Here is a 27,661-nt window from a genome sequence, read left to right as displayed (position 1 = left end):
TGATAATTCTTTTTTCTGAAGATTATGATAATATGCCTGGAATAATGATCTTTTAATGCCTAATGCCTAATGCCAGCACAAGCAACATTTCAAGGGACAAAAGTAAAAATAAAAATACCCAAAATATATTTGGTAGTTATTACCAAAAAAAGTAACAGTTGAAATATGGACAACAATAAAAATGAAAACCCATAACTTAACTCCGAGCTGTAAATTTAACCCGAATCTCCGAACCATTCAGAACCCGACACATAACCCTAAGCCTCATCGTAACCACCACTGTACAGGCATCATATTCATCTCTGTCAACCTTGTATAGGGGTCATGCAAATGCTTAGTTGTAAAAAAAAATCACAAACATTTATGTCCACCTCCAAAAACATCTGAATGTGACATTAATGTTTAGTACCATGTTTCCATAATGTCTAAGATGGTCGAACAAATGGAGTGAGAGTGTCACTCTCTTATGTGCTTATCGCTGTCCTCAACACTTCGGCAGTGCTCCCTCTCTCACACTTTCTCACTCTCTTTCACACACACACACACACACACACACTGCTCATCTGACAGTTATAAACGCACTGTGATTCCATGGATTCCTCTTTTGCTCTCGTCACAGATGCAATCTGGGGGAAGGTGTTTCCATTGATCTAAGGCTACAAGGGGGCTTTTTTTTCTTGAGGAGCGCGTAGTGCGTCGTGGTATAAAAAGGAGCGTGTCTTGGGCTGCGGGACCAGAGTTTCCAACAGAGACTCCAGTGAGAGACAGTGATTAATATGGAGGCGACGTTCCGAGAGCAGCTGTTCTTTATTGTGTTGTGTCTGTCAGTTCTCAACGGGGACACCAGGTACATCCAGGTAAGCCTCTGGATGCACTGTCTTACACTTTCTTTTTTTTTGCATCTATTTAGCCAGGTGTAGTCATCAACATTAAATGCAATATTCTTTCCAAAAGGCATGTACGCAAAGAATCAAAGTTGCTGTAACTGTTTGACCTCACTAAAGGAATGTTCAAACTGTAATAAGACTACTCAATATGTATCTGGACAAAATGTCTCTATTTATTCACTGAACCATTTCGTTAACTTGCTAAAATGGCCAGTGTATTACAGTCACTTGTCTACAATTAATATTACTTTCTTTTTTCTAAGTATAAGCTTTTTCTTTTTTGCAGGAGAATGAGATCACACCAGAAGGGTTATTTTCACTTCTTAATTCAGAGCTCAAAAGAGAAATACAAGATGAATTAATTTACAGCCGACCACTCCGTAAGTACCCAAAATGACTGTAGACATTTCTGTAGACATTTCTGTAGACATTTCTAGAGGCGTATTTTGCCATTTACACAACCCTTTTGTGAAGCAATCCTTATAAGCTGAAATTATCAGCTTCTAAAATGCAAGTTTTCATTTTTAAGATGTATCTCTCATAATTTGTTAAACTTGTTAATGGAATTTATTTTAAATAAACAAATTAGGATTTTTTAAATAATTTAAATCATTATAATCAATCCCTTTCTTGGTTGAATTTAAGATACATATGAATTAATACTTGATTAATTAGAAATTGAATTTACATAGCATTTTTGACAGAAAGACCAGCACATTCATGTAACATTTAAACAGACCAAAAGCTGCTAAAATGTTTCCCTTTACCTGGCGTTTGACTCCACTTTGCTCCTTTCTCTGTTTATGCACCCCCCCACATTTCTTTCTATGCTTATCAATTGTGCTTTATTCCTCCCTTACTCTTGCTCTCCCTCAGGGTGCCTGGACATGGTGGCACTAGAAGGTCAGTTTACCTTCACAGCAGACCGACCCCAGCTCAGCTGTGCGGCTTTCTTCATCGCGGAGCCGAACCGGGTCATCACTGTAGAGTATGACGATGTTGACATCGACTGCGGGGGAGGAGACTTCATCAAGGTAACCACACACACACACACACACACACACACACACACACACTTACCCTCCACTTCCCTCTAACCTCCAACTTGACTGACATCATTACCATCAGAATAGGGACATTTACGGGAACACTGACCGGAAAATGCCTAGTAAAATTAAATTCCTAGCTCGTTTCTGCTGTTGTAATGCGTGCCAGGTCTGAGTGTTGCTCTTCCCCAGCCGAGTGCACCCGAGACCAGGCATAATGTCTCACCTCAACCCTCTCAACCACGGCAGGGGGGTTTAATGTGTAGGCTGGACCACAGCTGTGCACAGGATCCCAGGCCATTGGTACTTGTCAGTGCTGTTTTATGCGTGTAGTTGTTTATGGTGCAAAAGGGACAGCGATTTGCCTTGTGGATCTGTTACATATTGTTCAGGGTAACTCTCTACCCAATTTCAGCCTTTGCTCTACCAATTCAGAAAAATGAAAAAAAGTGAATGAAATGAATGCATTCAGGTGAAAAACGATTGGTGGGAGAAATTGTTCATAAATATTCCGAGAGCTCCAGTTCATTTTTGTAACTCAAGTGGGTCGGTTTGTGGTGCTCCTCTCTGGGCTGCTGATTGTGTGCATTCGTCACTGTGCCCCCTACTCCTGCCTCCCACACCTCCCCCACGCTGTAGCTTTTTGGACTCCCCTGCCACCATTGACAGGGAGCATCCAGTCTAAAATTTGCAAAAGTGAATCTGCTGCTTTATTGTGAAAAACAAACTATAAAACTAAAGAAGAATGTAACTTTGTTGGACAAAGTCAATTGCTTACTAGTAACAGTACCAACCCCTACAGCAAAATGTTGGCACTATCACCTGCTTTGATGATCCTTCTATTCCACCCAGTACTTCTAAGAGAGAATGAAGAAAACCTCTTTTTGAGTTTTGGAAGGTGCTTGTGTCAGGAACGTCTAAGACAGAGGTGAAAACATCCGGTGCCAACCTCCAGACCTGGCCTTGGGTGAACTTGTTCTCAGGGTTGGGTCATTGGAAATAAATAAAACTACGTAGCAGAAAAGGACCCTTGATTTCCTGCGTCACTTTCTTACTGTGAATCTGTGCAAGCATTACAGTCGAGACCCATGGTGAATTCAAACACAAACTGAAAAACTTTCTGACTAAAATCCTGGCCCAAATGGATATCTAAGAGTATCACAATGCACAGGTCTTTCATTTGGATTTGAAATTCAGGCTAAAAAGATAGCACTTGGAGATGGTTGTTTAATTGGTGGTTTAAATGAATAGTTTTGATTTAGTCCCTTCTCTATCCACTCTTCCCTTCCTTCTCCTCTTCCAGGTGTTTGATGGCTGGGTGATGAAAGGAGAGAAGTTTCCGAGTTCCCAGGACCACACCCTGCCTCTAATGGAACGCTATGTGGACTACTGTGACTCTGGGACGGCGAGGAGGACCGTGCGGTCATCTCAGAACGTTGCCATGGTGTTCTTCCGTGTTCACACTGCCGGGAGCTCCTTCACACTGACCGTCAGGAAACCTGTCAACCCCTTCCGTGAGTAGAGACCTCCATCGGCTGTCAGTCTTACTGTTAACATCCTAGACAGTTTCACTTCTATGGTTGATGTTAGTGATAGTGGGTCGATATATGGAGACAGTACACTAGAATGGTTGATGTTAGTGATAGTGGGTCGATATATGGAGACAGTACACAAGAATGGTTGATGTTAGTGATAGTGGGTCGAAATATGGAGACAGTACACTTGAATGGTTGATGTTAGTAATAGTGGGTCGATATATGGAGACAGTACACTAGAATGGTTGATGTTAGTGATAGTGGGTCGATTAATGGAGACAGTACACTTGAATGGTTGATGTTAGTGATAGTGGGTCGATATATGGAGACAGTACACTTGAATGGTTGATGTTAGTAATAGTGGGTCGATATATGGAGACAGTACACTTGAATGGTTGATGTTAGTGATAGTGGGTCGATATATGGAGACAGTACACTTGAATGGTTGATGTTAGTGATAGTGGGTCGATATATGGAGACAGTACACTTGAATGGTTGATGTTAGTGATAGTGGGTCGATATATATGGAGAAAGTATACTTGAATGGTTGATGTTAGTGATAGTGGGTCGATATATGGAGACAGTACACTTGAATGGTTGATGTTAGTGATAGTGGGTCGATATATGGAGACAGTACACTTGAATGGTTGATGTTAATGATAGTGGGTCGATATATGGAGACAGTACACTTGAATGGTTGATGTTAGTGATAGTGGGTCGATATATGGAGACAGTACACTAGAATGGTTGATGTTAGTGATAGTGGGTCGATATATGGAGACAGTACACTTGAATGGTTGATGTTAGTGATAGTGGGTCGATATATGGAGACAGTACACTTGAATGGTTGATGTTAGTGATAGTGGGTCGATATATGGAGACAGTACACTTGAATGGTTGATGCGTCTGCCATTAAGGGTGTAGTTCAGGATGTTAGATCAGGTTGTGTATATGATATTCATATGTATGTGCAATTTAAAGGAAGTTGCTAATACATGAACACACATTGAAATCCCATGGTAGTGTGCTAAAAGTTTAGTAAGAGAATAGTAATGCAATAATTATCTTTAATTATTACTTAAATTATTATCATGTTAGTAAGAGACTTCAGAGGATTACAATGTGTGTGTGTGGGTGTGTGTGTGTGTTTGAGGCTTTTCTGTGTACTAAGAGGTTTTGCCACTGTAAAACTGTAAACATTTTTGATTTATGAAGACCACTGATGTATGGAAAGCCACTGATGTACCCCCCTCCTCCACAGCCTGTAATATAATCTCCCAGACACCAGAGGGCAGCTTCACCATGGTGATACCTCAGCAGCACAGGAACTGCAGCTTCTCCATCATCTACCCAGTGGAGATCAAGATTGCTGAGCTCAGCCTCGGACACCTCAATGACTTCCACATTAAGGTGAGCCCACCCAACGTGTGTCACAGGTCTGAATCAAACACTTTCCAACTGGAGGAATTAAAACATGGCAGTACTTCTGGTCCACGTAAGAGTAAAAGGGGGTCTAGCCGTCTAGGCTGTTTCACTGGAGTTGGATCAGTAAAATACCTCGCCAAAGACCTACAGTGCAGACCTGTGTTAGCTTCCTGTGATTTAGGGTACGCTTTTTGTGGGAGGAGATGAGTGTGGTCGTAGTTAGAAGGGAAGATGAAAGGATGGATTGTGAAGGAGTATTCATGGAGCTGTTGTTCTCTCCAGAAGTCCCTCCCAGGCTGCGTGGGGGCTGGGGACTTCGTGGAGCTCCTGGGTGGGAACGGAATGGACACATCTAAGATGTTACCTGTAGCTGACCTCTGCTATAACTTCAATGGCCCTGGTGAGCATCCACACTAATCACCATTTTAACCAGAGTAAATCCACAATGACCACTATTTTATCCAGTAAACCCACACTGACCACCATCCTGAATGAGTAAACCCACAATGATCACCATCCTAAACAGAGTTAACCCACACTGACCACCATCCTGAACGAGTAAACCCACAATGATCACCTTCCTAAACAGAGTTAACCCACACTGATCACCATCCTAAACAGAGTTAACCCGCACTGACCACCATCCTAACCAGAGTAATCCCACACTGATCACCATCCTAAACAGAGTTAACCCACACTGATCTCCATCCTAAACAGAGTTAACCCACACTGACCACCATCCTAAACAGAGTAAACCCACACTGATCACCATCCTAAACAGAGTTGACCCACACTGGTCACCATCCTAACCTGAGTAAACCCACACTGATCACCATCCTAACCTGAGTAAACCCACACTGATCACCATCCTAAACAGAGTTAACCCACACTGACCACCATCCTAAACAGAGTTAACCCACATTGACCACCATCCTAACCTGAGTAAACCCACACTGATTACCATCCTAACCAGAGTAAACATCACCTCTGACACAAACCTGTCATTGACACCCTTGTCTTCCCTACTGCCTCGTTCACCTCCGACTCCAGCCCAGATGAAGATTAGCTGTGACAACACAGTGGTGAGGATGGTGTCCAGTGGAAAGTTTGTCAACCGGGTCGCATTCGAGTATCGACTGCTGGACCGACAGGAGTTGCAGAGGATCAAGGGAAACAGTCTGGAGGATTTCTGCCTCACTGGCTGAGCTGTACTGCTTCTCTCCAGCTCCACCTCCTTGAGTAAACATGCCACCTAGCTAATGGGGACCACCCATCACCAATTGCCAAATCTAGCAAGACTGATTTCAGAAAAAATCCTGAGGGTTGCCATATTGTTCTTTTATGTACTCCATTTTGAATTTAAAAAGATTTCTTAGTGCATTTCTTTTTTTTTCAATTTCTTTTAAATGAATTGTGGCTAGCGGTCAAGCTTAATAAATTGTCATTTTGTGTTTGTGTGCATTTCTGCTATGGGTTTGATTCTATATTTATGTTGTCAAAGTTGTGTGAATATATAAAGGCAGTGAGAACAGTGCAGGAGGCTTCAATCCACATTCTTAAAGTAGGAAGTGTGGTAAAAAACAAGAATGTTTCTCTCTATTTATTTTGTTGGAAATGTGTGTAGTTATTGGACTGTGACTGGAAGCTAGTGTTCAATAAGGCATTTCAAGTACATTTGTTGTTCATTGTTGTTATCTATATTTATTTGTATCAAAATATTTTTTTGTAATAAAACTGAACTGCATGAGAAAGCACTCATTGGAGCTGATAATTCAATACATTTTTGTTCAGTTAAGTGATGCAGAAATAGCAAGGTTGCATGCCAGGACTGGGGGGGGGGGGGGGGGGTCTAGGAGGTGGGGCCATGGTCACGAATAGGAGGACAGAAAGATACATCCGTCACATCTTAACCTATCGAAACACCATCCAAATTCATGATTACATATTATGTAAACACTGTAGAATTGCAATTTTTTTTCCTTTGCTACTGAAAGATTTCAAATTTGATTTCCTTCATAACTCAATGAAACTACCAAAATACACTGTGATATTTTGCCACCAAAGTTATTGCATATGCTCCTTTTTAAATTAAGCAATAAAGAGTTGGTTGCAATTCCACTTCAATCTTCCAGTAGAGGAAATGCCAGTTCTACTGCAAATAATAATAATATGTTAAACTGAATGGAGATACCACTTTTCTTGAGAAATACTTTGTCGTTTCATGACACCTTGCAAAAGCAACGTTTATAAATGAAACTGTGAATAAAGACCATAGAATTCAGACTCACAAGCCCTTAGTTGAGGTGTAGAAAGATGTATGCACAATACAAAAGTAGAATTGACTCATCACAGCTCTATCAAACAACTGAAAGAGTGTTTTTTTCAAAAGAGAGATTCATTATTTTGTTTGACATTATTCAAAGACTAAGCATCGCACAGCACTAAAAATCTGTCAGAAGGTTTGATGTGAAAATTCTAGATACTTGGGAATAGATGTTTTGATGTCCCAATACCAGGGCACCTGGTCTTTGAATAGGTAAATAATAAAGCTCTCAAGTTATTATATAATACTCACTACAAAAAGAAGTATCAACATATGGGGCATTGAAGTATCTGGTCTATGCAGAGTACCCCAAGGAAATAGAATAATTAAATATGAATCATCTACAGCTTGTTTCTTGGGTTAAATCCAGGAAATGGTTGTCATGATATCAGAAATCGGTCGGACCTGTAGAGTATACTGTTGGGGGATTTTAGGGACCACAGGCAACAAAGATTTAGAATTGTGCTCTTGGGTAAGGTGTTTATTTAAGGCACATGCTTTGCAGATGTATATTTATATAGCAAAAGGGAAAATAATGTTATACTGGGAAAGATTGGGTTAATACATGGATTAGGGAAGGTTGGAATGTATATACAGCTCCAGAAAAAATAAAGAGACCACGGCACCTTTTTCTTTCCTATTCAAAAAAGTTGAAACGGAAAGTTTGGAAGAGGAACGGAAGCGTTCAATATGCAGTCATCTCTTAATTTGAACCCTTCTGTTAAAATCTCAATCAAAACCTTCCTTTTCGACTTTTTTGGAAAGGAACGAAAAAGGTGCAGTGGTCGCTTAATTCTTTCCAGAGCTGAATCTTAAATACATTTAAGGGTTTGGTCAACCATTAACCAATAGATGACTGGAGCTCCAAAATAACACAGCATTCTAAGTCAATTGTTCCCAATCTGTTTGGGGACTGATCCATCTTTGGAATTTTGTATCCATTCATGCATTTTCCCAGTGTACCTATTGTCTCACGAGTCCTCTCAACCCAAGAGCCCCCGGGGTGCTAGTACCAATGTTAGGAAACCACGTCACTCGCAGTAAATCAGTTCAAATCCCGGTCAGGAGCACCAACAGTGCTCATGAATGCACTCCAAATTAGCTCAGCACTGTCCAGGTGGAAGGCGGATTTAGACTGGTTGCCTGGTCTCGCCACATTCTTGTTTGACGGGTCAGGCACCTAGCGACACTTTTACATTTTTTAGCTGGAGAACGTGCGCTCTACCGGCGTAAGTTGTTTCCGGTTGAGTGAACACTTTGATAAGAAACTAAATGTCTCAGCGGGTTATGCCTCGGAGGATAGAGTCCTGATCTAGTAAAATGACTGTGGCCTTGTGGGTCAAAAGAAATGTGGGTTCATCCTCTTTTGGAAGCTGGCTATGGTTTGATATCAATGGTCCAATGTTGAAATCTTTGTGGTCCTTCGATGTTTAAACGTGTTTGCATTTGGTTCTTGTACGCATGATTAATTACAAAAACATAGTCATCTGATTGGTTACCACTGTTTTTAAAATCCCGCAAAAGAGTTGTGCGTCGCACAGCACGTTTAAGTATCGTCTCCTCTCTGCACAGGCGAGACAGGGGGCATGGCATGTGGGTGTTGCTGATGAGGGCTGGCTTGATTAAAGGTTGGAGTGTGTATTATCACAATGAGACACCTGGCACACCTCACCGCCCCACCGAGCAGCTCAGGTAATTGATAAGGATCTGAGATCACTCTGCGAGGGAGCTTTCGTATGTGTCTCTGTGTTTGTGTGTCGGTGTGTGGGAGTCACACAGCTGTGAGTCCTGCAGTGACAACAATAAGTCCTCGTCAACTGGAAACTGGTCTCACACTGACTCACGTCAATGCCTATACACATGGAAAAAGGAAAGGGAGGGATGAGTGTGTTTATATTTTTGGGTGGGCGATGTGTGCATTCTTGTACGTCTGTGTGTAGATGTGTGTGTGTGTGTGTACATGTGGGTGTGTACATGCGGGTGTGTGTGTGTGTTTACAGTTCTGTAATTTAACCTTCAAGACAACTGGGTGGTGCTGTATTGATTTATGATTGCACGTTGTTCTGACAAGAACACAGTCAACCGTCAATCAACTGTCACTATGTATTCATGAGGGTGGGGTTTAGGGAGGTGGGGGGTCACAGTAGAGAATACATACCTTTGCATACTTTCTTGAACAGATTCTTCTGGAATTGAACCTACAAATCTGGCACTGAAAGCACCATTATCTATCAATTAAACTACAAGGAACAGAAAATATCAGTTTTAATTTATTGGGTTATGCGTTTAGATTTATTTGAGCGTTACTTTGTAATAACAGGGTATTGTTCATGATGTTCAGTTTTCATGATGTACACTGAAAACATTTTCGATTAAATGTCTAATACATCTAATACAACTCCTTTTGCCCAGCATTCACTTCTGGGACTTGCAGGTCTGATCCATTTGGAAACATCCATTTGACATGGCTATCTATCTGAAAATTAAAAAGATTAGATCTAATGAAATACATACTATGTCATTCATTATCTCATATCAACTGTTTTGTATTTGAGGCAGCATGATGTCATGCCGTTCTGATACCAATAGCTGCTTGTGTGTTTGTGATAGCACCATCATTTTTTTAAATTATGTCTGTCTGACTCTTGCGAATATGCCTATTTAAATGCTGCATTGTTTGCATTTTCTAGCGCAAATACTTCATGAGATTGAGCTACAAACAAATAATTCACATTTTCTGAAATCAAATACACAGTGTACTTGCCGGAGCAACATTACTTTGTTCAGAGTCGTCAGTGGCTGCTTTCTCAAAAAGTCTAATCACAAAATGGAATGGAACCCTAATGGTTGGAATTACAAATCATAAATACAGTCTAAGTAAAGTCTCTGGTACACGAGGATGTTCATAATTCTGTTGTTTTTTATATTATTAAAATAAATGCCAAAATACAATACACTAACAGTAGTGTTCAAAATGATCAAAAAAGATAGGATTATAAAAGTGTTTCAATGTAAAGAGATCAGTGGTAGACAAAAGTGTTGTAGTATTGTAGAAGCACTTTGATACAAGGCAAATGCCGAAGACAATGAATCAGGTCAATTTAAACCAAAACTTGCCTAATGTCTTGTTGAATAAATAATATTTTACACATATTTAGGTCATGATTTTGTTCCTGCAACCCAGCCAGAGTCAGAATGATGAAAGTACATTTCTTTGTTATGGATGACAGTCAGAGTTCCCAAAATATGACTATATATTGTAAGTTTTACAGAATGTTTTTTTGTTTATACAACTGTCCTCTATAACCATATTGCATAGTAATGCTTTCCTCATTATCCATCCAGTAACAGTGATCATTGTCACTGATTTATTTTGCTCATTATCCATCCAGTAACAGTAATCATCGTCACTGATTTATTTTCCTCATTATCCATCCAGTATTGTAATCATTGTCACTGATTTATTTAGCTCATTATCCATCCAGTAACAGTGATCATCGTCACTGATTTATTTTCCTCCTTATCCATCCAGTAACAGTGATCATTGTCATTGATTTATTTTCCTCATTATCCATCCAGTATAGTGGTCATTGTCACTGATTTATTTTCCTCATTATCCATCCAGTATAGTGGTCATTGTCACTGATTTATTTTCCTCATTATCCATCCAGTATAGTGGTCATTGTCACTGATTTATTTTCCTCATTATCCATCCTGTATAGTGATCATCGTCACTGATTTATTTTCCTAATTATCCATCCTGTATAGTGGTCATCGTCACTGATTTATTTTCCTCCTTATCCATCCAGTAACAGTGATCATTGTCATTGATTTATTTTCCTCATTATCCATCCAGTATAGTGGTCATCGTCACTGATTTATTTTCCTTATTATCCATCCAGTATAGTGGTCATTGTCACTGATTTATTTTGCTCATTATCCATCCTGTATAGTGATCATCGTCACTGGTTTTAATGGAAGTTTATCTCCGCATCCTTAAGCAAGAGATGTAACCTGAATTGCACCTTCAAGTCGTTCTGAACTGAGAGAATCATTAATTTTCCATGTTCCCCATGCCTTTGTAAGACCTATAGTAAGCTATGCATCTGAGTGTATTTCTGTATGACTGGACTTCCAACCTTTTTCTTTTCCTCTCCAGTATTACTTGCTATCAGCAGAAACCATTAAAGCTTCTTTCATCTCCTCTCTTCTCTGACGTATTTTACTTTATCCCGATCCTCTTCCTTATCTCTAATTCTTGACAGTGACCCCAGTTGAATCCCCTGTCCCCTCCCATCCACGTCCCCCCCGTCCCCTCCCATCCCCCATCCCCCGTCCCCTCCATCCCCCGTCCCCTCCGTTCCCTGTCCCACCCCCTGACAGAGTGACTGTGATCCAGCAGGTAGAGGTACACGGCTGGGGCTTCCTGGAGCCTTATCTCCAGATAACAAGCCTTTACCCTGGTCTCTGCTCCTTGGTTCCGTGGTTCTTTCTGCTTCAGCGATCTTTTGTCAGAAACTAATCTGGTTGAAGTTGCTGAAGAGCAACACTTCTCTCTTGCTTCTTTCTATGCAATTAGTTTTCTTCTGAATAGATACAGTGGGGTCGAAATGATTGACACCCCTTGAAAATATAGCTGTGAAAAATTGTTTAATAAAGAGCTAATGTATATATCTTCATGCACTTTTTTGGGGGAGGCAATTTAATAACTCATACTAATACAATTGCTTAGAGGAAGACATGTTGTACTTTATTATTTTCTTGAAAAGTGGTGACTCCCGTTTTCAATACCTTGCCTCAATAGGATAACAACACCGAGCCTTGATGTTGTTGTCAATGTCGTCAGCCACTACATTATCTGTCCCATTACTCCCGAAGCAAACAGGTAACTGTGACAAGACATTGAGACCGATTTCTCTGTGTGCGTCTTTCCACCCTAATCAATCTCTGAGGAAATCTCGTGCCTCAAAACTGTATCTCTCTACATACCTACATGCAGTCAAGTGTAGCTTGGGATGATCAGATGGTGATCCGAGCACGGTTTAGATGGCTCAGACATACTGTATTTTAATTAGGATTGTCTTTGCACTAGGCTCATCTACTTAATTGTACTTCTATGATGCCACCTCTCTCCAGCTCTCTTTCTCTCCGCCTGTCATTAGGCCCCAGGGAATGATCTTGCTGTTTGGCAGAACAGACCCACCTGTCCTGGGAAACTGTCCTGGAGGCTGAACTTCGCATGTTGTTTGTTAGCATCATCTTCCATCTGTCGCTGAAGGAGTGCATCATAGGGTGAAAATGTCTGAACGATGCGTCTCTTTGTTGCTTTGTCTCTCTTTCCATAAAAATAAAAAGCCCCTGAAATGAAAAGTTCTCTCTTTCTGTCCATCCTTCTGTCACATACGCATTCTCTTTTTCTTGTATGTCATTTTGGGGGCACGCAGAAAACAACCTTGGATGTTGTGGTGTGTGTGTTTTTCACTAATGGTTGATCTGAATGATAAAGGCTCCTGTCCCCAACGTGGATGAAACCCTGTATTGGCAGCAGACTACGGACGCCTGATCCCTGGTCACTGGAGCGTGGACAGACCCTGTTTGTGCCTATCGCTGACACACGGTCAGTCTACTCCATTCCCCTGTCAAGCTTTGTCGTTTCCTGTAAAACCACCAAAATAGATTCGAGAAAAAGGATCCAAGATCCTCCACGGATATAGTTCAAGTTCCAGTCACCACTGAGCGTGCTCAAGCAGGTATTTCTATAGGAACGGAAATGAAAGCCTGGTGAAGTGAGGATATCCCACGCCTTCAAAATAATCACTTCTACAGTTAAAGTTAGGGTTGTAGATAGAGAGTTGTGATGTTTGCCAACAGCCCATCACTCACGCTGAAATACCTGCAGATGTGTGTCTGTCCTAATGCCATTCACCTTACAGCAAAAAACACACTCAAGCACACACACACACACACACACACACATACAGGTTTCACTATACTTGAGGATCGTCAGTTGAGTACCACAGTTAAGTTAACCCTAACATTAACCCTTACCCAATGTGTGTTTGTGTTTGTTCCACCTCTCCAAGAGAAAAGCAAGGACCTCCAAGAACTGATTCACTCATTCTGAAGGCCAGTTGTAAGGTGAAAGGCATGAGAGACACACTGCCTGAGACCGAAGGACCATCCAAAGGGTGTTTCGGTGTGAATGACAGCTTTTAGCAAGCATAATAACTCTCCATCTTCCCAATCTCAAAAATAGCAAGATGTGAGGGGGGATGATCGATGACAGCAGTTGACGCTTGAATGCCAGAGCAGGTTCTTTCTCGTTAGTTCTGCAGACGTCATAGACTGATGGGACCGTTCAGAGTTTGTAAGGAGAAAGAGAGAAGGGTTGCAACTACAACAATGAATCAGATTATTTCTGAAGGAGAGGGGGAGGGCAGCACGTGTGTTTGTGTGATTGGGTGAAACAGAGGTCAAAATAAGCAGCATCTTTTTGGATATGTGTGTATTTACATGCCGCGGGACCTCCGTCTAAGGAAGTCATCTTTACGGACACGTAATCGTTTTCATGGTCTGAATTATGTCCCCCCTTCGGTTTTACTGAAATAGGAATATTATCTCTCAACACTCAGACCCACAGAGAAGAGGGAGGCATGGTTTGTGTATCCAACAAATTGAGTTATCTTTTGATACAGTTAATCGTTTTTAGAGTCTGAGTTATGGCCCCACGGTCTTTACAGCGTTCTCTGGTACCTGTCCTGCTATCTGGATGGGTGCAGGACCCACTAATTCTCCACTGTAAAAAAACAAACATTTACAGGTACACACTGCTGAAATGTCTTTCATCGGTGTTCAATTCATTCTACACATTCTTTTAATTACAATTATGATGGACTCCACCACAGATATTGTCTTCAGATGAGATGTTCAAAGTTTTTTATTTTATTTTGTCTTACCCTAACTTTAGTCATTGGTAGACTATGGAAAGTTCTCTATATAGAAAATGTGTTTCTGCTTGAATACACACTTATTTTGGTATTCAACCCTTAGATGGGATGTGATGGTTTACATTAACAATTTTTCTGCTGGTGGAGATTACTGACAGTTTCTTCAGTGGGCATTGATTTGTGCCATTAGTCCAACCTCTTTGTGTATGTGAACATATGAGTGTATGATAGGAGACAGAGCCATTTCACAGGTCTGTGAAGCCATTGGATATGACAGGAATGGGAAGAGGGATGAGAGTGTATCTTCAAGTTTCCAAAACAGATACGACTTCAGCTACATCATCCTCTCAGGGGGACAAGGGCCTGGCCATCAGGGCTGAACTGGTGTGGCCTAAGTGTGTACAGTGGCCAACTAAAACATAAGGCTCATTCATGTAAACAAGACGTTAAAATGACTATAATTCCTATGATGTCAATTATAATATTATTCAGTCTTATAACATAAGTGAAACTCACCAGAAGCACCAACTATGTCAGCCACCTACATGTCCTGGAATTGATTATCTGAGGTCTAATTTAACCCTTATCCTAAAAGTTGATTCAATAACATAAATTACAAGTAGAACAGGTCAAAAAGAGCACAACAGACATTACTGAAAGTCAATTAATGTAGTCCAAAATCATGAGGTTAATGGCATAACCTAAAAATTAAATGATATGCCAGTTAGACAATTAAACATTTAATCACCCAATCAAATATTCAAAACATTATATTCCAACACTGACAAAACTAAATTGTTTCGTTATGTACTGCTTTGCCCAGATTCTGTAGGCCATAGGTCTTGAACCATCTCCAGGGGACCCCCCAGCCATCTAACAGTTTTTGGCCTGAAATAGCTTGCCTGATTCAACAGGTAAGGGCTTGTTAATTAGTTAATAAGTTGAGTCAGATGTGCTATCTCTGGGATATCCTATCATGTTGTATAACCAGGTGAACGCTTCCAAAACACTGTCCAGTTTACTCTTGCTAAATAACTGATGTTTCTTGTCTCTTGGTCTTGTCAAACTATATTGTGTTTTCTGGATCTTGTCATTTTTGTTGCATTAGCTGATGGTTAAAAGACAGCTAATAGGTATCCTCATCAACAAAAATAATTAACAGAGAAAGCTCAAAATTATTACTAAGTCCTCTTTTGTTTATTTCATCAATGAAGATCTAAGTAACCAGGTTCAAAACGAGTTCAAAACTAAGCAGTGATCAATAAAATAAAAAGGAAGAGTGTAAATGATCAATCAAGGTCATTGGTTAGTTATCTCTTTTTAGGTAACTCTTATTAGGTAATTTAGCTCATCCTTAGCAACTTCCCAAAACTGGTGTACACAGCCAAACACTTCTACTTTTCACTTTTTACACCACTGCATAGAAGATGGCCATGACAAATTGTTATTTCTAAAAAAATGACAACATAGTGTATTTGAAGCTAAAAAATACATTGATCTTTCCTGCTTACATATAGTGACCGGTGCATCATGCATGTTTAGCTTGTTATAATGTACCCTAATTGACTAAAGCTGGCTAACAAGTAGCCTACCTCCTCGAGTAGCTAGCTATCTTTAAACGTAGCTATAAGGGTTGTCGTGTTTTCTGTGTTCTGTCACTGGCAAGCTATTCAAATCTTAGATTGAAAGAATTTAGTAGATAAGCCATCTTAGTGAACACGTTAACTATTAGTCATATAGAAGAACTTACCGAAATCTTCATCACTGACCCTGTAATTCTTCCTTCATAAATGCATGCACTAAATCACCAATGGAAACCGTCAATGGGTGTAACTTTATTAAGGAACCCCCATATTAAGTTATGCCCCCGACTTGCGGTCTGCAGGTATACCCTCCTCGCTTTACTTGAAATTGGGAGAAGCTTAACTGTCTTCTACCACGACTTGCACGCATCGCCCTACAAGCCTCTCGCTCACCATGCTTCCCTTCGTTTAAAATAATAGGGCCATCTGATTGACCCATATGATCTGACCAATCCTACCTGTGTTGGAATTTCTTTTATTTTCGTACTGATGAATTCGTCAGTCCAGAGGCACAAGCAGAACTCTGTTAGGTGGGCAGGTAGAAATGTAGATGGGCAGAAATCATAGAAATCATTTTTTATACACAGAATAATGTCAAAACTGCCGCTCAATTTGGGTGGGCCAAGTTCTCATGTAGATGGGTCAGGCCGACCCGGTGCCTACCCCGCTGTGCCAGTCCCTGTCAATGACAAACATACCGGTAACATGACGCTGCCCACTCAACACGACAGAGCGTTTCACTCTGATTTGTGGTGTTTTGGATATCACAAATTTTTGGCAAAGTATTTGCAGTGTTTTGTTGCAGTTTACTTAGTGTCCTTGTGAAGAGACTGGATTTTTTTTTAAGTGGAAACAGATTTCCATATTTTACACTTCATAATTTTGCCCAGAAATGTGGAGTGAATGCAATGCTGTTCAACCCTTTGTATGTTAAGGTGTTGTGGTGCTTATGGTTATGGCTGTCATCGGCAGAGACTGAGGAGGATGTTACATGAAAATACATGTAAAAAAGATAGAGGAAAATTACATTACAATAATATTGTAATCAGACTACAGATACTTTTGAAGAACTATATGATAACCTTTAAATTAACAAAGAATAAGTGCACTAAAGAGTCATGTTTCATTTTTTTATTTTATTGTTTTGTTATTCACTTTATTGTCTTGTCTTGTTGCCATTGTTATTCACACCCAAAGGTTACTGCTGTCCACCTCAGTTGTGCTTGATCTGCATCTGCGCAACGGAGGCCGCGCATAACCAGGTAAATGAGATTAGTGACCAAAGCACTAGTTTAATTATGTGGGTTTTGGCAGAGATGGAGTCAAGACCACAACACTGGAGAACCAGACCAAGACCCAAACCCTGGAGACCCAGACCAAGACCCAAACCCTGGAGACCCAGACCAAGACCTCCTCTATGGGTCTCGAGACTGCAAGATCGAGACTTCATCTCTGGGTTATGGCTTGTAAAAACAGAGCAGCCTATTCCTTTAATGTTAGCCTATCCATAGAAAATATGGCTTAGTAATTTACCGAAGTAGTAATCTATTTCTCGAAACAATGATAGGCTATACCTGGTATTTTATCTTTTTCCGATTTCAGATAGGGCAATTCCAATTTATGGAATTGATCACGATATTTGAGGAGGAAAGGTGTGTTGACAAGCACTCAGCCCATGTCATGATTTCCATTTGATGCCAATACCTTCACTGCGTAGTGCACCTGTGTTAATCCCAGTTCATCTATGAATATTAATCACTGTTGGCCCTTATAATTGCAGGTTCTGTTCTCGTCAGTAAAACGTATTCATGTTGGTGGTTATGTGCCAAAACATCAGATAACTCAAAGCTTGAAAATCTAGGATATCTTTGTGTACATAGATGAATACCCTTTTCCAGAAATTACCATTAGTTTTGCCTTTCTAAATCATGTCCAATCGATTGAATTTACCACAGTTCTTAGATTGAATTTAATTCACTTCTATTCCCGAGAAGAGTGAAATCTCAGGGTCAGGAAAAGGACACATGATTCACCTGAGCTCAAGTTGGAGTGTCTCGGGAAAGGGACTGGAAACTTATTTAAGATTTTTAATGTTCATATGTATAGGCACCCATTTATATTTTCACTTTGTCATTTTGAGGCAGGCTATTGTGTGTAGATAGAAGGCAATCCATATATATGCCCAGTATGTAAACTCTGACTATGGCTATATACCAGAATTATCTGCAAGACTTAGCTGTTCACAGTTTTGACTATAACAATGGAAACATGTTGCCTTTCATAGTAAGGTTGGTATTTACAAAATATTCACACCTGTAACATTTGTTAAAGGTGCCTCCACTTAATGCAAAGACAGAATCAGTACATCACCCTTTGGTAATTTAATTACTCTTTTGAAAAAAAACACAGGGTTTTACACCAAGTACAAGTTCTCTAATAACAGCATCTGATTCATGAAAGATTTTGTACCATTTCAAAATCGGTGATAGGTAATTACCACCATCACAAAAAAAGATAATCATCATATATTTTCCCTCCGGGGGGTCAGGCTCGTTATCTCGCTCAACTACCTCAATTACAACCAATCACACAGAAATCAGAAATTACCTTTCAGTGTCTGTGTGTGTGAAACTGTGTGTGCATGAGTCTGCCTGCGGTATGTGTGCATGTGTGTGTGCACGAGGGAATCTGTGAGTATGTAGACCACGTTTTTACTTTAAGGACCATCAAAAACATCTACCTGATCTAATTGAGGAGAAGTAGTTGAATTATAAAAAAAAGAAAAGAACATTGCTACTTATATGTGTTACAGATTCATCTTGTTGGGTATTTTTCAAAGATAATTCACGAGCTACTGTGTCTTGCTAATGAAATAGAGGGTTTCCCTAAAACCCAAAGACTGCATGTAATAGGTCAGATGGTGGCTGTAAAGTTCATCTAAAATCTCAGGTTCATATTTGGGGTTAAAAGAACATGGGCAACTAAATATGTTTTTCTTCCCCTCTCTGCATTTTTTTAGCATGAATCCACTAGGAGAAGCTCCCACTGTGACTGCAACTGAAGGAGGGATGCATTGCGTCACTTTGATTGACAGCTGGTAGAGGTCCCAGGTGGTCGATCGGAATTACACCATCTTCATGCGTCATCGAACGCGTCACTAGGCACATTATACAGAGACCTCCCAAAAGCACAAGCTCTCCTTGAGAAATGTCCCTAACACTGTTACGAAAAGTGATAGGAAAGGTCATACAGGACAGCCATACACATGCACACACACTAACATAATAAAGAAAGAATACACACACACACACACACACAAAACAGCATTGGGGATACAAACTTTATTACAGGGTGTTACAGTCACAGTTTAAACAATATCACGCTGTCATGATCATTTACTGTGATGGCGAATATATGATTCTATCATAAATCAGAAACATACCCATGCAACTTTAACATTCCACTGACATTTATAATGAGGTGACACATAGTTTAGCCACAAAAGCAACATTTTTAAATGTCAGGAACGGAATGCATCCGTCCCCCACACCCCTATAATAACAACACATCAATGAACTGTTGGAGGAGTGACAGAATCAACCAATCATTAAACCACGACAACAGTTCTGGCGTTACAGGAAAAGTCTGTATTTAGCCTATTTTTTAATAGGGTAAGAAATGTTGTTGAAAGCAAAAATCAGGCCAGGCTGCTGTGAAGCCATATTTACATGAGTTTAGCACAGAAGTATCCTATACAGGATCTAAAAGAAGGATGTGAATGAAGGGTTTTCAGCCTAGTCTGGAATAAGTCTTCCGGACACATTCCTAATGCACAAAAACATTTCGTCTACAGTGTCAGTATCACTGAAACCATGGGGACTCTAGAGAGGGTCCATGTGTCATGATCAGCACAATCGGTGTGGTTAAAGTGTGTTACTTTCCACCTCTGTTGGTTTCCAATGGCTTCTAAAGCATCTGCGTCTAACAATGTCTCCTTATTCCTAATGTAGTTCACTGCTTTCAGCCAGAGGCCTACGCAGATGGATCAGAGCCCGGTTGGTCTTTGGCCAGTAATGGTGCTCTTGCAGATCAAGGTTCCTTGAGGGACCTGGGTTGGGTTTTGTGAGACTGAATGTCATTTGTGTAAATCAAATTTGATTTAACACTGCTAGTGTATATTTACTTCAATTTATATGCATTTTACATATTGTAGATGATATTAAAGTAACTGTCGAGTAAAAATCACTATTTTCAAAGGTATTATTCTAGAACCTTAATATGCTAGAACCTACTTTCTTTTGTATGTTTTTTTAGATATGGAAACCCTTTTTTGTGCTATAGAAACAAAACATAACAATTCTTTGAATAAACATTTGTATAACCATGTATATGATATGATAGAGACTGGCAACATATTCATGCCGTAATACATTTCTGCACAAAGAGTTGCCAAGAATGAAGTCAGTAAATGACTATTCATCTGACAACATTAATGCAAAAATAGCAGTGTTCAAGGACACGTGATTGCAAGTGATATCTCTGGGGCATCATCTTGTAATGTATTGATTGTTCTACACAACAATTTCAATAAAGTGTAAAATCTTTACTGTACTTGGAAATGTAATTAATGCAAACATGCTGGCAGAACTTGTTTGCAATTTTGGGGCCCTGGTCTAAAATATGTTGTACCTGTGCCAACTGTTGAGCTCCTAATTTTTGTACATTAAATTCAAAAATGTTATTTTAAATACTTATTAATCAAGGGTTATTGTGAGTTTCCTAATGCCAACATGATGACAGGAAGTTTTTATATAATTTTCAATAAATTAATTAAATTTTTTGCAAGTGGGTTGTGGTTATATTCACAATTATCTGCAGAATATAACCCATATATGCTCAAGGAAGTTAGTTTTTTGGAGAGATTACTTTACAAATCCTTTTTATAGAATAGCCTAAATGTACAATTATCTTAAAGTTGAAGATGCAGTCTGGGATTTTAGCAAATAATGATTATGAATACTTCAATTTTGGGAAGGCACATATCAGCACTTACATCATATAGTACACAATGTTTAGGGGCCAATTTTGGCTTGACAGTGCCACTTATGGCAAACATCCCAGAAGGCAACTTTAAGTGATTTGATCTAGAACACAACAGCAGTACATGAACTTAAAGCATCTTGAAAAACACCTTCACCTATTTCATGTCAAGTCAAGCATTGACCATTATATTAAATAATACACAGATGCACCCTGACAGGTATTTACCAATCACATGTGAGTAGCTATATGGACCGATTGGAAGAAATATCTTTAGGGATTTTTTTTGTCCTGCAAAGAGCATAGAGCTGAAATGTATTCTTAGGAAGAAATCTTTGTCATGTTCTCACATCCAAAGGCATAGCAAGATATTCAGTTAATTAAAGGATGTGTGTTAAAGTCCCTTGAAAGAGAAATAAAAGTGTTCAGCATTCAACGTCATACAGTACTTTTACCGCAAAACATTCTAATAATAATTATTAGAACTTTTTACAGTGTACCATTTGATGCCATTAAGCAAAGATTTGTGGAGCAAAATAATACAATTCTTAACATTACAGCATTGCTGAACCACTGAAAATATTTCAACTTATTACCCCCACATCTGATAAATAACCTTTTGATAACACTTTTCCTTTTCAAAATATAGTCAACATTTTAATTGGATTAATTGGACAAAGAAAAAAACCTCACAGTTGAATCTGAATCAGATTGTTTGAAGAAATTACTGATATTTTCGCAGACTATTATGTCATACTTCTGAGCTGACCAATAAGAAAACTATTATGCATATTGTAATCTTAGATATTTCATAGAAATCTGGAAAGAAGTGAGCAGTTACTTTAATATTAATCACATTGGTAATTATATGCTGTTATAAAATGGTAACTATTGGAATTTGAATATGCTTTTGAAGAATGCAGACACCTTTGTAAAGCCAATTAAATATATACATTTGTCAGCATTTAACCTTAACATGTTATGAGAACAGATCAGAAGGGTCAAAACATATATCTGAAATCCACAGCCCTTTTGAACCATGCCTTCCATGAATATCTCCAGGGTTCCTCAAGTCACCTCCAATTATATGGCTGAATCTCAAATCGCATACTTGCATACTATACATTATGCCAGATTAGTATACGAGAAGGTTATTATGTCTCCAACCATTGTATGCTGAAAATAGTATGGCAAAACATCCCGGAGGTTCTACTTTCTGGTGGATTTTCGAAAGTACGCATCCGTGCATGCTTTTTGGGGTAATATAGGCCACAACCCCTTGCGCAGTAAAAAGGAGGGATTTCAACGATTGTCTTGTCTTTTCACTTGACGAGAAAGTCAGTTATAATTACCTGTATTGATAGTTATTGCATCAATGTCATTCACGTATGAAAGAAAAACAAACGTTGTTGTGCCATGAAATTAAACAGCCTTGCCGATATAAACTTAGTCTTCAGTCTTGCTAGAAATTTCTCAATACTTGTGACTATTCCAAGTAGTAAGATCCTAGTATTACTTGCTTATAAGCTATTAAAACGGCTAGTAGCAAAAGCCATACAGTTCATAGATGCTATTTGTGGTAGAAACTTCCTAAGAGACCTTAGTCAGTTTAACACAATGCTAAATGGTGTCTAGCTAAATATTAAAACTTGGCCTAATGTTAATGCGTGACAAAATTATCTAATGTTGAGACACAATTTTATGACAAGGTAGTATGTACCAATCGGTCCCAATAGGCTCTGTGCACAAGCGTATGGACGAACTTCCGCTTTAGCCAGATGTCGGCATATAACTTTCCGGTTTACTTAAGGCGATCACCCGTGTCGCCCAAAATTTCAGTTTTTAGTAGATGTCTCCAAGACCTGCCTAAAATAAGCATTAGTGATGTCCATCGAATTGTTGGTGCCTGGTCCCCTGCTCCAACAAGCAAGCGGAACAAGGGATTCAAACTCTACGTATCGAGTTATCTGCACAACTACGAGGGTAAGTAGTTTACTGTGGTGTGCCGGCCGGCTATCGGCTAAGCTAGTTAGCGATGTGTTCCTTTTTAGTGTAGTATTATGCAGGACAATAGAATGCATAAAAATTCACCCTAGCCTCAAAAACGGCAAAAGAACGCTGGCTGAGCTGGAACGCTAGCGCGTCCCCATAGCAAGTGAATTGAAACAAACCTTCGTTCAGCCTCTTCTAACCTGAATGAAGCTTAAAATTCCATAGTCTCAAAAAAGCACCAAAACAGGTCTCTTCTTTTATTTTACTACTGTAACCCCATTTCACAACAAAACTGAAAAATAACAACTGGCATAGGAAGTTAACATCTGGTCCTATATGGTGTTAATTGCGCTTAAACCTGCGTTACGTGGAAGTATATAAAAAATCGCCTTTTCTGACTATTTCTAGTCTAGCGTTTGAAGTCATTGAATGGCGCAAGCCATATTTTATTAAAAAGAGGACATTCTCCTGATTAAAATTATGCCCCACTTGTACCTTGAAACTTAAATGAGTCACGTACATTATATTTGTTTTTTTTCTGTACAACAGCATCACTCATCTTGTTGTGAGTTTAGGTGTTTACTAATGCGGATGAGTATTAGTAAGTAAACCGGAAACTGCAATGCCGACTTCTAGACAAAAGCGGAAGTTCGTCACTACGCTGGTGCACAGAGTCTATACTGGCATACTAACTTACTATATACTAAACAGAATGTAGTTCACCATCATCCGCGAAGTATGTACTTGTAGTACACATTATGTATTATGCAATTTGAGATTGAGCCTAAGAGTAAAAGGAAGAGGAAGCCATTTTGGACCCATTTTTGTTAGTTAGCTTTTTTCTTCTGCTGCTCCTGAAAGAAGTCATTGCAGGCTACAGTTAGAGCAGAAACCAGAACCACAAACTCATTGAAGTCCACTTCGTTGTCTTTGTTGGAGTCTAGATCATTCATGATCTTCTCCACCAGCATGGGGTCTTTCTGAGACTGAAAATGAAAGCAAAAAAATACCAATCAAAACAATCAATTAGCTCTGTCATCAATATACAAATGTTAAAACCTGATAATGCAAATGTGATAATATACAGCACAGGTACAGACAGTTAGTGAGATTAACATTGTTATGAGTTTAAAGTGAGTACAAGGTTATAGGCATGTCTCATAATTAAAACCTTCTAGAATGAGTGTAATGTGATCTGTTCTACTGGCCTCCAGGGACACCTACAGGCACAACATACTACAGAACTCCATACTACCAGGAAATAGACCACCCTGAATATTATCTCATATCGCACATGCACCGGTCATGATTCAGCTGCTTGGCCAATAAACAAGTCCCCTCTGGACGGCAGACCTCAATTGGGCCCAGTGTCAATCTCCCTGCCAGAGATCTGAAATGGAGATAGGGGGATCACCCCAGGCTATATCTCATTGAATTCATGGTGCTGGAGCTCCATCTCAGATATTAGACCGCCCAAGGCACTGACTGGACGAAGCACAGAAGGGCACACCACAGTCAGTGTCCATTGGAAGCCAGAGTGACAGTGGCAATAATCAATGAACCATGAGATGAGAACCATCAGAGGTGTGTGTGTGTGGGTATGTGAGGGTTTGTGTGGTTTTACTAGTGTTTAAACAAGAAAAATGTGACTAATGGGGAAATTCTTCCAGGTGACGTCTTAGTGTTAACGGCTTTCAAATTCAAATTAAAAAAACATTATTGTCTATCACAAAATGATGGAAAATTGTCTAAGGTTAGGGGCTCACATACAACTTAAAAACCTGCACCCATAAAGGACTCACATAAAATTACAATAAAACACATACGTTTTCTAAACCATAAATCAATCCGATCCTCAAACCGTGAGTCACTCAAACCAGGAGTGCCTTGGACCGATAGCGTGAACGTTGACATGTTTTGGGGTTACAGTGCGGTAGAGTTCAGGGTTTGGGCTAGGGTTAGTAAGAATCGGATGTTTTAAGGGCAATCACCTTTGATGTTCCCATTTAGACAGCTAAGTTAATTAGGTTCAGCACAGAAAATGTTTGATTTGAGAAAGGTACTTCTCCCTCCCTGCTTTCGCCTGATCAAATCATGAGCCATTGCCCGGTTTACCCAGCCTAGATTTATAGTTCTCCCCCGATATTTGAAGATAGTGTGGGCCACTGGTAGTGTGGATATGCACACCTTCACGTTATCTGCAATGGTCTGGTAAAAACAGAGGGGAGTGAAGAAGACCAGCAATCTGTCCTGCGTTCAGAACATAACAGCCTTAAGGCCACGGTTCAATCATAGCAAACGTTCCAGTTCCTGAATGACACAGGACACAGTGTAACTAGATACATGCCATAAGCGCTATGTTTGGAGTGAGGTCAATAAGGCCTATAGTAAACAGAATAGAAAGCCCACTGTGAAGCATTATGCTGGCTCACTGCTGTTTTAAAAGCACTGGGAATCTTGTGAAAATTGATAGCAAGATGAATGCAACATGTTATCAGAAAATACTGGCAGACAATTTGCATTCTTCTGCATGATCAAATACTTATTTCACTCATTAAAATGCAAATACATTTATAAAATTTGTGACATGTGTTTTTCTGGATTTATTTGTTGTTATTCTGTTTCTCACTCTTCAAATAAACCTACCATTAAAATTATAGACTGATAACTTCTTTGTCAGTGGGCAAATGTACAAAATCAGCAGGGGATCAAATAATTTTTCCCTCACTGTATATATATATATATATATATATATACAGCCCCGAAAAAATTAAGAGACCAATGCACCTTTTTCTTTCCTTTACAAAAAAGTTGAAAAGGAAGGTTTTGAGTGAGGAACTTTTCACATTATTGGCACAGGGTTTAGAACCAGGAATATCTTATTTACTGGCTACTAATTAATGAATTGTTGCATCCATATAGGCTACAGTATAGACTTAACAACACTCTAATTTAATATCAACACAATAACTGAGGATGTCAAAGGGAATCTGATATAAATTAGTCCTAAGGAATAGATTCATTCAGGCTGGGATTCATTCTCCCTTGAATTCGTACAGGCTGGGATTTATTCAGAGTGGGTATCATTCAGGCTTGGATTCATTCAGGCTGGGTTTCATTTAAGCTTGGATTCATTCAGGCTGGGTTTCATTCAAGCTTGGATTCATTCAGACTGGGTTTAATTCATGCTTGGATTCATTCAGACTGGGATTAATTCAAATTTGCCCTTTTTACACAGTAATACCCTAGTAGTCATCCTGGTAGTAGTGCCCAAGACTTGTCTGGGAGTAAATCTTTAAGCACTAAAAGTTACTATGTGAATTCTGCAATGTGGTTTTGACTGAATTAAATGAGAAATCCAAAGTAAATCAGCATAAAATTGAAGAAGAAATGTCCAGTAAGATCACCTTTTCTTAAATATCTTCTTGCCTTCTCTTTTGGATAGCTGGGCAAATGTACTGTTCTAACTGTATGCTTTCCAGCCAGCGATACAAACTAACAAATATTATAACAACATTGCCACATTTCACATCCCTGAAAATCATGTATATGTTTTGTATTCGGCATATATTTGACAATATTTTTAAATGTTATACAATAACAACATGGATTTGCACAAAACTGCCATGAATGACTGTGTTTTTAAATGCTGAATTAATTAGAAAATTCAATATGTGCTAGTTTGACTAATTCATCTTTTGATTCCCATTGGGTAATTAGGTGGTGTCAAAAATCCCAGGCCTCCAACACATCTATAAGTATAATCCAAAACTGCTGTTATCCAAACTGCATAATCCAAACTGCTGTTCTCCATGAAATCAGTGCAAGAAATCAAAACAAGATTCTCGCTTAAACTATCCCAAAACGTCACAAGGAGCAATGCAAAACAGCAAATTATGTGTGGTTCATCTCACAGCATGGGGTCCATCTTTTCTTAAACATGACACAGTTTCAGAGAGGGCAACACTTGTGACATTTCTTATGCTAAATAAAAATGAGTTCATTTTAATATAGGTGATTGTATTCAATTAATGCCACTGCTTTTCATTGTTTAACTAAAATAAACAGTTAAATAGGACCTAATATCCGACTCAAATTAGGTCCTCAGAAATATACCAAGGTTTAGAGACTTCATATTGCTTAACAATATCAAATCAAAAGAACACCAAAACAATGTGAAACTATTGAAAATGATAAATTATGAATAGTAGTCTGCTTTGTTACCATGAGAAAGTCGGTGAGTTCACAGTTTAGTAGGTCTTTAAGCTCTCCCTTATTGAGCTTGTATTTGTCTCCTTCATTCCCGGAGTAGTTGTAGAAAACGGTTATAAGTGCATCCATTGCACTCTCAAGTTGGCTTGGCATGGTGCTGATAGGAGGTTAATGTCTGTCACAACCTAATGGGAAATATCTGTGAGAAAACAGCGTTTTGTTTTGCATCTGAGAGAAAAGTCAGGAAATCCAAGGCCATTTGTAATAAATAGCATGCAATAATCTATGTACACGTACCATATATTCCTCTACAGACCGACTCAACGCTTATAAGAGATGAGATGTACCTACCTGGTTAAAGTCCTGTGCTGGTGTAATCTGAGAAAGGTTGCTGCGCTGCTTGTTTATCTAGAAATCAATAGCAACACTTCATCACATCCTCCATCGTAGTGGCAATAATTAATTCCACAGGTGAGAGGCCCATGGTAACTGTGTCTTCAATGTCTTGCTTTTAATCAAAGGTGAAAAACAAAATACTCTCCCACATAGGCTCTTCCGTCCCTTGTGTGTTCACCTAAGTTATATCGAAGGCCTCTGTGTATTACCCCACTGGAGAAGCCTTACCACGCCTGCTGAAAATAGATCTGTGTACGTACAATAAGCACCTCAGC

At 39.4% G+C, this 27,661-nt stretch overlaps 2 protein-coding genes across 3 annotated transcripts; one reads left to right on the top strand and one right to left on the bottom strand.

Moving 5' to 3' along the window:
* Positions 1–675: 675 nt before the first annotated feature.
* On the top strand, positions 676–6,647 carry crhbp (corticotropin releasing hormone binding protein). 2 transcript variants are annotated; one of them, XM_010878083.3, is made up of 7 exons: positions 676–857; positions 1,174–1,267; positions 1,764–1,921; positions 3,237–3,447; positions 4,730–4,878; positions 5,179–5,293; positions 5,944–6,647. In XM_010878083.3, the coding sequence occupies exons 1-7, from the start codon at positions 777–779 to the stop codon at positions 6,096–6,098; spliced, it is 963 nt and encodes a 320-aa protein (XP_010876385.1). In that variant the 5' UTR covers positions 676–776; the 3' UTR covers positions 6,099–6,647. The 2 variants fall into 2 exon arrangements, with proteins under 2 accessions (XP_010876385.1, XP_010876384.1); XM_010878082.4 differs by having other exon boundaries at positions 677–857; positions 5,176–5,293.
* A 16,958-nt stretch (positions 6,648–23,605) lies between these two features.
* Positions 23,606–27,164, bottom strand: s100z (S100 calcium binding protein Z). The gene is made up of 2 exons (XM_034297055.1): positions 27,003–27,164; positions 23,606–23,764 (listed from the first exon to the last, which is right to left on the bottom strand). The coding sequence occupies exons 1-2, from the start codon at positions 27,141–27,143 to the stop codon at positions 23,606–23,608; spliced, it is 300 nt and encodes a 99-aa protein (XP_034152946.1). The 5' UTR covers positions 27,144–27,164.
* Positions 27,165–27,661: the final 497 nt, after the last annotated feature.

This window comes from Esox lucius, chromosome 14, assembly GCF_011004845.1.
Source record: "Esox lucius isolate fEsoLuc1 chromosome 14, fEsoLuc1.pri, whole genome shotgun sequence".
In the NCBI taxonomy this organism is placed as follows: domain Eukaryota; kingdom Metazoa; phylum Chordata; class Actinopteri; order Esociformes; family Esocidae; genus Esox; species Esox lucius.
The sequence above is the reverse complement of the archived record's forward strand: the minus strand, read 5'-3'. Positions and strand labels throughout refer to the sequence as shown.